This window comes from Filicampus tigris, chromosome 7 (assembly GCF_054856515.1).
Source record: "Filicampus tigris isolate MCC_2025a chromosome 7, RoL_Ftig_1.0, whole genome shotgun sequence".
Taxonomy (NCBI): Eukaryota; Metazoa; Chordata; class Actinopteri; order Syngnathiformes; family Syngnathidae; genus Filicampus; species Filicampus tigris.
In genome coordinates, this window is record NC_141223.1 from 20,314,157 (window position 1) to 20,328,218 (window position 14,062).

General features: G+C 41.0%; 1 protein-coding gene across 1 annotated transcript in view; it reads left to right on the forward strand.

Annotated features, from left to right (window-relative positions):
- Positions 1 to 13,818, forward strand: part of LOC147145107 (rho guanine nucleotide exchange factor 26-like) — a 34,028-nt gene extending 20,210 nt beyond the window's left edge. Inside the window, exons 13-15 of the mRNA XM_086035331.1 lie at positions 10,341 to 10,411; positions 10,499 to 10,603; positions 10,832 to 13,818. Coding sequence (XP_085891457.1) covers positions 10,341 to 10,411; positions 10,499 to 10,603; positions 10,832 to 10,974 — 319 coding nt within the window. The 3' untranslated portion in view covers positions 10,975 to 13,818. The remainder of the gene's footprint in view (positions 1 to 10,340; positions 10,412 to 10,498; positions 10,604 to 10,831) is intronic.
- Positions 13,819 to 14,062: the final 244 nt, after the last annotated feature.

Sequence of the window (14,062 nt, forward strand, 5' to 3'; positions counted from 1 at the left end):
CTAGCGGCCGTCTCTGGCTACCATGTGTTTGATCTCCGTTTGCTTTGGCTGTCGGCGCTGACGTTCGAACCGAGTCTCTGCAAACTTTGCAAATAACTGGTTTGCGCTTTCTCCCCCGAGGAAAAGCCAAACCAAATCGACACTGTGGATGTGGAGTTTCTTTTCGGGACCAACTCTGCTTCGTGGTGACTTTCCGCTATAGCTTTCCGCTATACAAACAAATAGGGAGGCGGGGAGTGTCACATATGGTGCACTGTGCGTGCTGTGATTGGTTGGTCGGGTATACGCGTCAGCGACTTTGCGCTGCCATAGAGCTGAACTGTTTAGAATCTGCCATGGAGACGATCAAACGATCTTTCGGCTTTATGAGATCGCGAACACGTTAAACCGCTTAACAATCTAATATCGTCATACCGCCCACCCCTACGTCACACGCAGGTGCCGCCTTCCTGACACGCAGCCAAATAAAGGAAAAGGATTAAATAAAACATTGTTGTACACCTTTCCGTCCCACAGATGCGATGACGTGCCCCATATTGTTTTCATTTCACAGATTATTACGCTGTGCGTTTGTCTGTTGTTTTTATTTGGTATTTTTCTCTATTTGAGGGCGTGTCTGCCTGTGCTGCGCCTGCGTGTGACGTGAAAATTATGTTCTCGCTGCTGATTGGCTGTCGCCAACGATGGATGTGGAGTGGGACCCCGTGGGTCGGCCGAAAACACAGACAGGCACTTAGTGACGGGTAGATGATGCCCACCTGCTACTCGCCTCCATGGACAAGTTTCAGTCAAAAATATCCACCAATCGCTCCGGCAACCCAAAATTCCGACATGACGAGCAAAAGTTACTGTGATGTTTTAAACGCCGATAATTGTCCTAAAAACCCGACTTAATTAGCGCAAATGGAAGATTATTGGTAAGAAGAGCAATGTAGGAAGTATTTAACAGTATGTTTTTTGTGAATGTGTTAAGGAGGATTTTAGTGGCATTTGAAGTGCTCATTCCATATTTTATGTTTTTTTTTTTTTTTTTTTAGAAAATTCCACAAAGATCACGGCCACTTGTCACATTCCTACTAGCACAAGTTGATGTTACAGTTTTACTTGAGAGTTATTGCAGACTTTATAATTGAAGGCGTCTGCGATTATGTCTATCTCCTTTATTTCCTATGGGGGAAAAATAGGTTTGTGTTCAACCTGAGCGGTTACACTTGTATTTATTTACATGTTCACAGAGAGCATCCAATTTTTTTTCAATCATGTCTGAAAGCATGTTTCTGTTGAAACTAATCCAACTAACAACTTTTTCGCTTCCGTCTCTTTTGGCCCATTTCGGGTACACAGGGATATTTTGTTACACTTCCATTGTCAAGTCATGACACATCACCTTTTACTGCCTTCTGCTAATGGGGCCTCGGAAATAAAGTTTATTAGTCCACTCAGTCATTTTGTCTTCGCTCGTACTGTGAGGCCAGCCAGCTGCACCAGTAAATTGTTTTGTTGATGGTCCTTCCAACCCAGTGGTTTAAATATGCTAAAAGGCACACACTGTTTAAACCATTCCATTACTGCATACATCTGACCAAGAAGTACTTTTATTTGCATTACAGTTTTATCTCCGTTAGGAAAGACTTTGCCCGAATCACCGGTTCCATCTCTCTTTTGTACAGTAAATAGAGTGAAGAGGGGTTGTTTGGAGGGATTACATAACGAACACATAAACAAAGGGGATCTGTCATATATTTGGCTTCATACGCAGTTTATTTGTTCCAGCCCACGTTTGAGAATGAACAGTTGCACTTGGTGTGCGCACACTGCAGTCTATTTCTCACGAGAATTTTGTAGGACTCCCTACTAAAAGTGTTTAGTTTAGTACATTTTTGTTGAATGTCTGGCCTAGCAGTTTGAGATGCAGGCATTGAAATAATGGAGATTGATTTTATTCAATCTTAAAACATTTATTAACTGTAGACGAAACATAAGTAATATTTTATTTAAAATGTATACCTGTCATCCAGGTGTTAAATGATGCTCAAAACGGTCAGTGTTCTCAATGTTAATAATATAGTCAATCTTAACTCATTCACTGTCAGACATTTTCAGACTCTCTTTTACCCTAAAGTTTGAAAAGAAATGAAAAAATATATATAAATAAAATCCTGGGATTGAATGGCTGGCCTGTGAAAAGACATGTAAATTTGTCAATGGCAGTGAATGAGTTAACTTTGATGATGAGTCAGGGACACAGTTTGTGCTTGAGAGTTGAGTCTCTTGTCTATGAAAAAGGGTATACAGTATACTTTTTATATATACAGAGAAGCTTAGATTGCTGGTGTTGGCTTTTATCTATTTGACAAAGTGACCGAAGAGGTGCTTATACAGTAATTGTGTGGGGCCCACAGAAGAGAGGGCATTGTGATGAGCATGACAAGTGTTGGCCATGTCTACACGAGGGGTTACTGCCCGCTCCGTGCACTGTGCGGTGTGATGGAAAACTCCCTCATCCTTTGATGACTTGGAGTTTGGCGGCCTTGGCTGAGATGTCACAGTGTGTGTGTGCACTGTAGTACTCTGGCAAGTGTCCATTCTTACAGTGGTTGCATAGCAGCATCCCATTGTCCAACGGGCTATTTCCCACGATCGCTACCCCCATTCACATATGCACGCACGGTTCACCCCCCTCAGCCCGTCTTGATCATCCCGTGCCATCTTTTGTTTTTGGTCAGAAAATAGCTTCCACTTCCGATGTCCATTCTTCCCGAGTTAGTGACTAAACCCCCACATGACACATGGAAGTGGTCACCATTTAGTCAGTCAAATTAAATTGGAATGAACTATTGAAGATCATCGAGGTCCTTAGACCTAAGTAGGTTGATTGCTAATTTGTGACTATGTTTTATGAGTCCCCTCTGGCACTTGTGGCATAGTAACTACACAAAACTGGGTAGAGCGATATAGATGGATGGATGGATTGGTAGGTGTTTGGATAGCTGGATTTTTAGTAGGTAGGTAGGTTGTTCGGTGGCTCTGGGGGTGGGCTGAATGCTTGGATGGCTGGTAGATAGAGAAATACAGTGGATAGAAAAAGTTGACACTCCTGTTCAAATGTGAGATGTTTGTGATATAGATACTTTTTTTAAAAAATGAAACCAAGATATATAATTTCAAAAAGTTCATTTCACACATGTATTCGGGAGATTTTGTTATGTACTGATGAAACTAATGTTGAACATTTCCAATAGGTATTTTTGGCGCAAACATAACACAGCTAATCACCAAAAGTAAGCATAGTGACAGTGATCCATGGCGGTGACAGCATGCTTTGGGGTGTTTTTCTTTAGCTGGAACTGGGGCTTGAGACGAGGTTGAGGCAATTATGAACAGATGGAAATAGCAGTCAGTGTTGGCACAGAATTTGCTTCAGGGTTCTTCTAGGCAAGCGGAAAAAAAAAGTCCAGAAAAGCCTGCTGAAGCATCTGAACTTTATTTTAGGTTAATTAGAGTCAATTTGATTATGGCGGGTGTGTGCTGATTACAGATTAACATGAGTTTGAATGTGATTGGTTAATTCTGAACACATCTCCATTGACAGGTTAAAGGCCACATTATTTGTGGAAAAAGTTTTGAAATGATTAATATTGGTCTCATTCTTTCATATCACAAAAAGTGTGCCATTTGAACAGGGGTGTGTAGACTTTTTATTCCTATTTGTGCACTAGTGTGAATGGTTTTGTGACCTGGACTGCTTATTGCATAATTAAGAAGCGTGTTACCAGAAGTTTCCTTGAGGGAAATTACAGTACATGTATTCACCTGTAGTTAAGAGCAGCTTTATAATAGAGATTTAATTGGTTGTTATTGTGGTTGGTAATTAGTAAGTAATTGTGTCATCATGATTCATCGAATTGGTGGTATGGCCATCACAAAAGGTTTAACTGTACTGTACATGGAATGCAGAAAGTAATATTATCATGCTTTAACTCTAAAAAAAAAAAAAGGTCAAAATAAATTCAGAGGGTGAATGCAGTGTGTACACTTGTGGAAGTAATACATTTTAATTTTGTATTTTATTTTATTATACTAATTATAATCCCTCAACGGCACATTCAGTTTACATTCTGCCGTATACATGAACGGTATTCAAGTCCGCATAACACCCCAAAACATAACACTGTCAGCAGAATTTGACCTTTTGCGGAGAGACCCCAATGGATTTCTCCTCCATCGCCTCAACTGCTCGGCCATAACAGTGTTTGCATCCAACTGCCGTATAAAATTCAAGGCAGAATATTTGATAAAGCTCCAAACAACTACAGGCCAATGTGACATTTCACACATTCTGAGAAAAGGTGTGTCTGTGTTTTACTGTGATTTTTTTTTTTTTTTTTTTTGTGGGCTGCTCTTCTCACCTGACAGCAGGACCTGACTCTGAGAGGGCAATGCCTCTCACAGTGGTCATATATTGTCTTATACAGTGGTCCCCAACCATTGGTCCCACGCCTCACATCGAGACCGAAAAAAAAAATATTTCATTGATCATCAAGAAAGAACTCATTTTGAAATTCAGGGCCACCCGTGATGATATGTTAAAATAAATAAATAAGACCCAAAGATAGCAAAAAAACTTCCAGGAAAAAGAAAGTTGGATTAAAGAGACAATATCGGCAGTCCTACTTGACACGTTTATCGCTACAGGTGATTCTCACTTACCAAGCCTGCATATTACATGGCCACGATCGCACAAATGAGAAACCCTTACAAATTAAGGAAAAAAAAGCACAGAAAACTTTGCTTCAATTTCCCACATCCTATCTTTGGGATGCAGGATTTTCCGCAATGACGCAAACCAAAACAAAATTACAGAGTGGACTGGACAGAAATACCGGAACACACTTTGGGTGTCATTGTCTCCTATTACTCCAAGATGGGACCAACTCATTGAGGAGAACCACATTTGTTTTTATTTGTCCATAAAAACGACCATTGGCACAAAAAAAACCTAACGGACTGCTGTTGAGACTGAGTGACAATCATTGAGCGTGAGTCCCCCATTGTAGGGGGGATTGGATTCGCCATTGTTGTCCGCTCTCTGTGCTCTTTTGTTTTGGTGTCGTGCACACGTTAGCGTGACCCCCATTCTCCGGTCAGTGAATAACTCGCAGTCTCCAGGCTGGTACAGAGACGGACACACAAAAGCATGAAGCAAAATAACACAGTTGTTAGTCAGGCGCGCACCTCCAACACACAAGTGTAGCACTTGCGCAACAGGCTGCATCGGAGGAAAGCGTCGTGCGCTACCGTTGCGCCCTTCTTGTTTTTCACGACCATATGATTCCACTTAGGAGATTATGTTTTTCATTTGTGATTTTTCCACTTGTTGCGAGGGAGCACGAGCCAAGGAAGGACCTGTTTCATTGACAATATAAATTCATCTGTACTTCTATGCCAGTGAACAGTCACAAACAAGAACTGAGTGGTTCTTCTGGTGAACTACATGCACAAAAGCTTTTTATGTTTCTAAAATAAGGTGACAGGACCATACTTAAAAATTGAAAATTCAGCCCGTGGAGACGGTTTCACTTTGCAACATGTATTTTGGTAGGCAAGTCTATCATGAGTGGATCAACAAAAAAGTCTCAAGAAGAAGAGAAAGCCTGCGATTTTGGCCATTTCAGAGCAACTTTGACCTCATGTCTTCTAGAGGTAGACTTATCCTAGAGACCCAGTTTGAAACACTAGGATTGATTTTAAAATTCTGCTGCGGTCTATACGTCACTGAATGGCGTGGGTCCTGAATACATTAAAGAAATGCTGATTGAATATGAACCCAGTGGAGCTCTGGGATCTCCAGACATGGCTCAATTAGTGGAGGCCAGAGTTTAAAGCAAATATGGTGAAGCTACATTTAACTGTTATGCTGCACACAAATGGAACAAGTTCTTTTACTAATTTAGGCAATCTACTGTTGCTTTCTCTGCTGTGCTTCTGCATTTCGTTAGCTGTTGTGTTTGTAAATGCTTGTGGTTGTTGTCTTTGCTAATGTGAAGCACATTGAGTTGCCTTATGCGTGAAATGTGATAGCTAAAAGCTACCTTGCCTAGACAGACAGATTGGTGACACTGAATTGTTTGAGTTTTCATCATTGCGTGTGGGCAGAACATGGCTGTGGATGTTTATTAATCGCCATTAAGCATAACATTTTGTCACTTGGTAGGAAAACAATCTTAACTTGTCTTATTTATGTTACTTAGCAAGCTGATCTCTGGTGTAAGGAATTAAATGGAACTCTACCATTTTCTGATGATTACATGATCTTTGGTGGTAGTGGGTTGTTCAGCCAGTCACTATATGTACCTGCTATTTTGATGGATGAACAAAAATACATTATTTGTAGTACATCATTTTCAGACCAATTGGGTGAATTTGAATAATCCCCTAGAGCAGGGGTCCCCAACCACCGGGCCACGGACTGGTACCGGTACCAAGTGCCCACGCCCTCCCCCGGGCACCCACCCGCCCCCCGCCGCTGACGGTCTCCGTCACGCAACGCAAATACTAAATGCATTGTAATATTCTTTGAGTTTATGTTTTCCGAGTGGTCCCTGAAGTGCACACGAATGTTAACAAGCTAGCATCTCCGTCGTGTAACGCTATAGCTAATATCTCTAGAAAATGAGTACAATCAACGTATTTGGCCCCACTCGGTGAATAGTTACGGGGCCGGGCCGCGAACGGTACAGACTTGCATGAACCGGTCCGTGGCAGAAATAAGGTTGGGGGCCACTGCCCCAGAGCACATCTGACGATCTTTCTCGGCACACTGGTTGGGAATCACTGCCATACACAAAACACAAATATTTAGAAAAAAACAAATATTCAGAAAGCGACTATTTAGAACGGTTCAGCCTTTGGCAGAGGCCTGCACCAGTTTGGAGTTTTTGATTCATTTTAGCACTTTGGTTCAAACATCAAGAAGAAGCCTTGCTGATGGGAAATCATCCCTGTGCTCCGACATGGGAGTTTCGCTTAACGCCGAGAGACAAGTCGTGTTTCTGTCGAGCCAAGGAAAACGTGTTTTCACCCTTGCTTTGGGTTGTGGAACTGTTCTGAGGGTTAGGCAAACATGCTGATAGGAGGGAACAGCAAGGAGGAAGGAAGGATCGAAGAAGACTGTCATCGCTCTTTATCTAGCCGGGAAAGAGGCTGCGGTGTTAGAAGATCCAGCGACAGTGGATTTATGAGGCATCACATTCTCTCGTCCTTTAGCCACTCCTTCACCTAACCAGCCTAGCACCTGTCTGCATGCAAACACACGCACATACATTCTCCTTGGGTATGCGCATTCCGCAGATAACCATTGCAGCATGCACTGACCCAACACATTTGTTCAGCTGTGTCCTGATGGCACATGTGCACGTGTCACGATCACGATATTAAAAAAGCAGCTGTCTTTCCCTACTGCTTATCTACATCTAGTCACATTTACGACACTTGTGTTGATTCTTCGTGGATGTCCTGTATGTGAGGTGATGTTGCGCTCGAAGTTGATGGTGAATGAGTCACAAAGTCACCATCTCGTGATGAGAACCTGAGTGGTGGGGGGACAGCGATGATGTTAAAACAAAGTCGACACAGATGGCCACATTAGAGACATAAGATCACAAGTTTTGTGTCACCTACACTAACAGGGGCATTTATGACGATCTCAGTCTAAGATAAATGTTGTGAAAGTTCAATACACATATTTAAACTGAAATCACACTCAAATTTTTCTCTTTCCTTCCTGGGGCATGAAAAAGATTGTTAAACACAGTACACAAGTACAGGCAATAAAGAAGTCACTTTTAGAGATATATTGCTGCCTCTTGTGACTGGTTCATTTAAACTCACTGATCGGCCATCCCAAGTCTAATTTCTACGACATCCTATGACCAGTCAAGTGGGCAATGTGAGACACAACGTGTCCTAGATAGGATCAAAAGGTCAAATGCACAATTGAAAACCAATAATCCTGGCTGACTCACAGGGCTTGCAAGTTTTACTTCCATCAGCATGTTCCTTCATGTTCTATGAGTCAGCCCCAGAAAACACTCACGCTCATTTATCCCTCTAAATGCCTTCACTCTCGGGATCCTCACCGCCAGCTCAGTGGTAACAGGTGAAAACCAGAGATAAAGTTACGTGGAAACTGACCTGCGTGGCTCCACCCAGCCCGTGCGAGTGCGTGGGTTTTCTTCCCACGGTTCAGACACGAACGACAGAGGAAAAGCTCAAGTCTCTCTGTGGCCTCCTGAGACTTTTGTCTTTTGTGCTGCTTCTATTCAACTTGTCAACCTGACAGCACACCTCTGTTGTGTCCAAACCTGCTGAGCCGCTCAAATCCACTCAGTGAGGGCCATTCTGTTGAAACTCTCAATGCTCGACATGCACACTCACTGCACACTTTATTAGATACACCTGCGCCATTTAAAACGTATGTAAAATCTGCTTTTATTACGATAATACTCAGTTTGGGGATAACTGGCAGAGGTGTTCATTTAAAGCGGAAATCAACACAAACATATATTTTTCAAGAATATGTTCCCAGCAGGCCCACTAGTTGAAATGCGGCATTCTGATTAATATTGTGTTTGTGGAATATGAGTTAAGCAGCAAAATCCACCCCTTTTTAGCAATCTCATTGTGTCATTTCTGTCGACTGAAAATGACATCACAACTACTCAGGGCTCAGGTAACTACCAATCACGGCTCAGCTTCAGAAAACAGGTCAGCCGTGATTGGCTGTTAGCTGAGCCCTGAGCAACTGTGATGTCATTTTCAGTTGACAGAAGTGACAAAATGGCCGCCGCCAGAGATGGCTAGAAACGGATCGATAAACTCTTATTCCACAAACGTAGTAATAAACAGAATGCCTTGTTTCAACTAGTGGGCTTGCATAGAAAATATTCTTGAAAAAAATATGTTTGGGTTGACTTCTGCTTTAACAATTTTATTATTGTGTGTACATCCTGGTAACATTTTCAAAAATATTAGAAACACCCTAGAAAATAAGATGCAGCACTATTATAATAAGGACTGATCATGTTCTCTTGTGAGTAAGTCACAGATACACGGGCGGAATGTAGATAGAGTCAACAATTTATATTCACCTGAGTATCTTTCTAAATTTGCGATTTCATTTTTAGTTCTGTTATTTCCCTTTTACAGTACTTTGCAGTTGTGTTACTTAATACTAATATTCATTTATTTCTTACAGATGGATCTGAAATGATTGATTGACAACTAATCGATTATCAAATTAATCAATAATCATTTCTGGAGCCAGTTTAATTTAAAACTGTCCAAATCCTTGGAATTTCCGTCTCTCAGCAGTAAATATTCTCCAATTTCTGTAGTCCTCCACATAAACAGACTTATTTTTACTTTTGAATAAAAGAAAGAAAGAAATTAATTTAATTTTGGCATTTTTTTTAACATGTTACGACCGAACCACTGAAAAAAAAAAAAATTTCTTCAGGTGGTTGCACAAAATGAAATCATCTGGATGAGATACATTTAAATCAATGTATAGTCTACTTAAAAAATTGTCTGGATTCAGATGATTATATTTCATGCAACCACTTGAAGAAATAAACTTGAGTAAACAATGCACACCATTTTTTTCAGTGTAGTAACTGAATCTTGATTCATCTATGCTTTGTGCATTTTCTGCAATATGAAATAGTGCTCTGTTTTGCAATAAAAAGATGGCCATTTTTTTGTCCGACACATCGATTGAGAAAATTTACATAAATATATTTTTATTCATTTGTAGGCATGCAGTTAGGAAAAAATTACATAACACAATTGCAAAATATGTAGATGATTTAAAATATGTAATTTGCGATTCGTTATTTAATTTTTATATTTGACATGTATTTAACTCATTCACTGCCATTGACAAGTTTGTCTTTTGCCATTCCAGCAAATGCCAGGAATTTATATTGTTTGAAACATTTTGAAGAAAATATTAGGGTAAAAAGGGGTCTGAAAATGTCAGACAGTGAATGAGTTAAAACTTCATTTTTACACATGCGGAGCCCGGGTGATGATGGCATTCCTGTCTTTGAATCTTTTGGACTTCGAAATAAACAAAACTAATAAATATAAAAATTCTTCCACGGGACTTACTGGTGATTTTTTTTTTTTATAATACATTTTTTACAATATTTGAATGACTTTTTTGTCATGATTAAACAATGCAAGTAGTAACATTGACCCATGAAACAAACATAACAGCATGGTAAAAGTCGGTCCGCCCAGTTGCCAGTGGATACAAAGTGCTTTTTGTGTGCTTTTAGGAATGAGCGTGCTCGGTGGATCAGCGCCCTGGGCCACAATGTCAACAAAGACAAGAGTCACGACAGGACCAGTAAGACAATTGCGCCCCCGTCTGGCTACTAAATAAAACGCTGGTGGTTAAATGCGGTGTGAAAAGGAGTGTGTGTTGCTGTTGTAGACGCCATGCAGGTGGAGGTGATCAGAACGTATACGGCCAAGCAGCCGGATGAGTTGTCACTGCAGGTGGCTGACGTGGTGCTTGTCTCACAGATGGTAGAAGATGGTAAGAAGCTATTTTCATTTGTGTGTCTGATATGATATACAATGAGACATCACCCCCCCCCCCCCCCGCCTTTGATAAACTGTACATGGAAAGCAAGGTATGCTGTGTTTGAAAAAAAAAAAAAAAAAAAAAAAAAAGGTAATAAAAAAAAATAATAATCAAATGCACAGATATTGATCCTTTGATGCCCACTGAACTTGAGGTTTCTCTCTCGTATCTTTGCGTCAGGCTGGTACGAGGGTGAGCGCCTACGTGACGGCGAGCGTGGCTGGTTCCTGGCAGAATGCGCCGAGCCCATCACGTGTCAGGCCACCATCGAGCGCAACATGCAGAGGATGGACCGTCTGCAGGGCCTGGAGACCAACGTGTGACGCGGACGCTGATGTCTTCGGGGGCCGTAGGGGACTTTTGCCTGAGCCGTTCTTCACGTCAGTCCTTGGCGACTTGTTTTGCAGGGAAGACAAGATGGCTGACATCTTAATAACTCATAGCTCCTTGAGAAGGTGGTATCAACTCAATACCTTCAAGATCTCTTATAAAAAAGAAAAAAAGAAAAAAAACAACTTATCGGGACAGCAGGCCATTGTACTTATAGACATGAAGAGTGAAGACAATCCTGTTAAATAACCCTAAAATGGCCGCTTCAAAGCAAAATGCCTGCCGTGCTGTGTCTTCTTGGGACTTTATTTGCGGGTCTACTCACGATAGACATACCGGCCAACTTTCATATTGTTAAATGCAAATACCCTGGGGGGTTTGAATTAGTTCGTCCTCGGATTGTGACTGAGAAAATGTTTGAGATTGGGGCTCCTTTCCAACTTACAATTGAACAACCACATTTTCTCAAATAGTGCCCCCCTCTCTAACAGACTTCCCAGGTGAGTAAGAAAAAAGAAATGCCTGTCACAAGATGGTGGCAAAGTACTACTTTTGTCTAAGTTAAGCTTCTATCCTCACTTCATTATGGCACCCGAAGGCATAATATGGTGGCAAACTATTTTTGTCAAAATACCTCAACTTCATCATAGTTCCTTGACACCAAGATGCCACAAGATGGCAGCAAAACACTACTTTTGTGTAAATGAAGCTCTTCTCATTCCAACATAACTCCTCGGTACCAAGATATGACGAGATGGTGGCAAAACAAGATTTTTATCTAACTGAAGCTCCTCAACTTACTTCACTGTAGTTCTTTGCAGCCTGGTCATCTTGGAAGAGGAATTCTTCCATCTGCGGCCCCTTCTCAAGGTTTCTCATTTTTCCCCAGATGTTTTTCCTTACCCTCCTGAGGTTAAGATCAGGGGATGTCATTAATATTTGTCAACTGTTGGCATGTAAAGCCCTTTGAGACTTTTCTGTGATTAAGGGCTTTGTAAATAAATTTGACTCAACTTGACTTCTTTGGCACCAAGATCTCACAAGATGGCGGTAAAGTACTAATTTTGGCTAAATGTATCTCCTCAACTTACTTCATCGTAGTTCCTTGGCACCAAGATGCCACAACGTGGCGGTAAAACATTACTTTTGTCGAAACTAAGTTCCTCAATTTACTCCATTGCAGTTCCTTGGCACCAAGATGCCGCTGAGTCTTTCAGCTATTAGTCTTTCAGCTAATAGGATAGGTTCCAGAAAAATCCACTAAAAGGTACATAACAAAATGCTGAATAGAGAATATGCGGCGGTGTTAATGTAAAAATGTCTAACATTAATATTATGCCATACGCCAAAAATAACTCCCACATCTGCAGTAAAGTAAGTAATTGATTTGAGGATGTGTCCCATTACTTTTGTCCATATAGGCCATTTGGCGGAGAGGTGACATTGAAGATTGCTATTGTGCAGGTAAGGTGGAAAATGCAATTTGTCAAAAGCTGAAGGCACCAATTAAAGCAACACTGTGTCATGTCAGTTTTTGTTGATTATGGCGGCGCCATGTGGACAAAAGCGGTAGTGTTTTGACAAAAATCAACCACATTTCCCATGCTTGCCAGCACGTAGTGTCGTGAAATCCTGAGCCGTCCTTATAGGGTGGAAGTGAGAATGCCGTAATGCAATTCAGGACATTTGTAATTTTTTTTTGTGTGCCAGGGTTGATCCCATCCTCCTCAAAGTTGCTTTGTGCCAGTAAAAAACGATACAGACCCCCTCAGGGCATGAAGTCCCATTCAACTACTGTACTTGTAAATCAATGTTTCATCAAAAGAGTTGTGAAATTTTTTATTAAGGTCGATTTCTTGCCGAGTGCTGCTTTAAAATAAGACACTTGTCACAAAATGCATACACACAAATGTCAACATAATTAACACACTCACACCTTTGTGACGCATGAACTCGTGTGATGTGTCTCTCGCGACTTAAGGTGCTAACAAGACCATCTGCCACAGTCGTGGGGGTCTGGCCCTGGAAAACGTCCTTTGCACCCACACTCCACTAAGATTTCTACTAAGGAGCATGAATTGCAGTATCTTGTAAATCAGCTGTGTACTATGTGTAATGTGTACTATGTGTAAATATGTAAAGACGTCTCAGATTTTTGCAAAACAATACAGTGTAGAAACTTGTTTATTCACCATCAAAATTTCTTTGCCATGCTATTCAATGACAAAGTGTGTCTAAACTTTTGACTTGTACTGTAAATACTGTAAAATAAAGTTGTTACAGCTCCTTATACTGGGTGTTTTAGATGCGACAGGTGTACCCAATGAAGTGACGGGTGGTCGTATGTATGTCACATAAAGCATAAAAGCTTCATTTTTGACCTACTGAGGATACGACTTTGATCATTAGGCAGACACACAACTTCTTGGCTTTGTGTAATACAGTCACGTGTTCCTGTTCCATCATGAGTTTGTGTTTTATGACCACTCTGGGGACAATTTTTCAAAAAGCGAGGAATTCAATTCCTGGCAATACAAAGACTGAACGGAGTCATTATCACATTGTGTTCTGAATGACGAGAAAGGAGCCCAGTGGAAGGCAATCGCAAGGGCAGTCGTGCGCAAGACCTGGTGACCATTAAGCATTGCAAAAGAAGTGATTTATTGACATGTAGGAAATGTGTGTGCTTCCAAGCTGCAGATATTTGCTGAGGTTGTCTTGCCTTACCTGGACAATCCTACATGAGAAAAGACTATGAGCAAGCTGGAGGGTGTGCAGTCATACAATTTGATCTGTGCAGCTTATCTTAGATGTGGTCAATTGTTCATTTATTATTGTACATTTTTGACAAAAGGAATGCAAGTAATGTAAAAAGTGAGTTTTGCCAACTTCATTTCACATTATGACTAAAGCAAATATATTGATTTGTACCATTTCTGGGAAAATTGATACAACATAAAAAAAACATTGCTGAAAAGTAAAACATCCCAAGCTCGTTTGCTATCAGGAGTAATGAAGCAAATCCCATTTTTATGTGAACAAAAAAAATTTCAAGGCCATACAGCCCAACCCTTGTTCCCG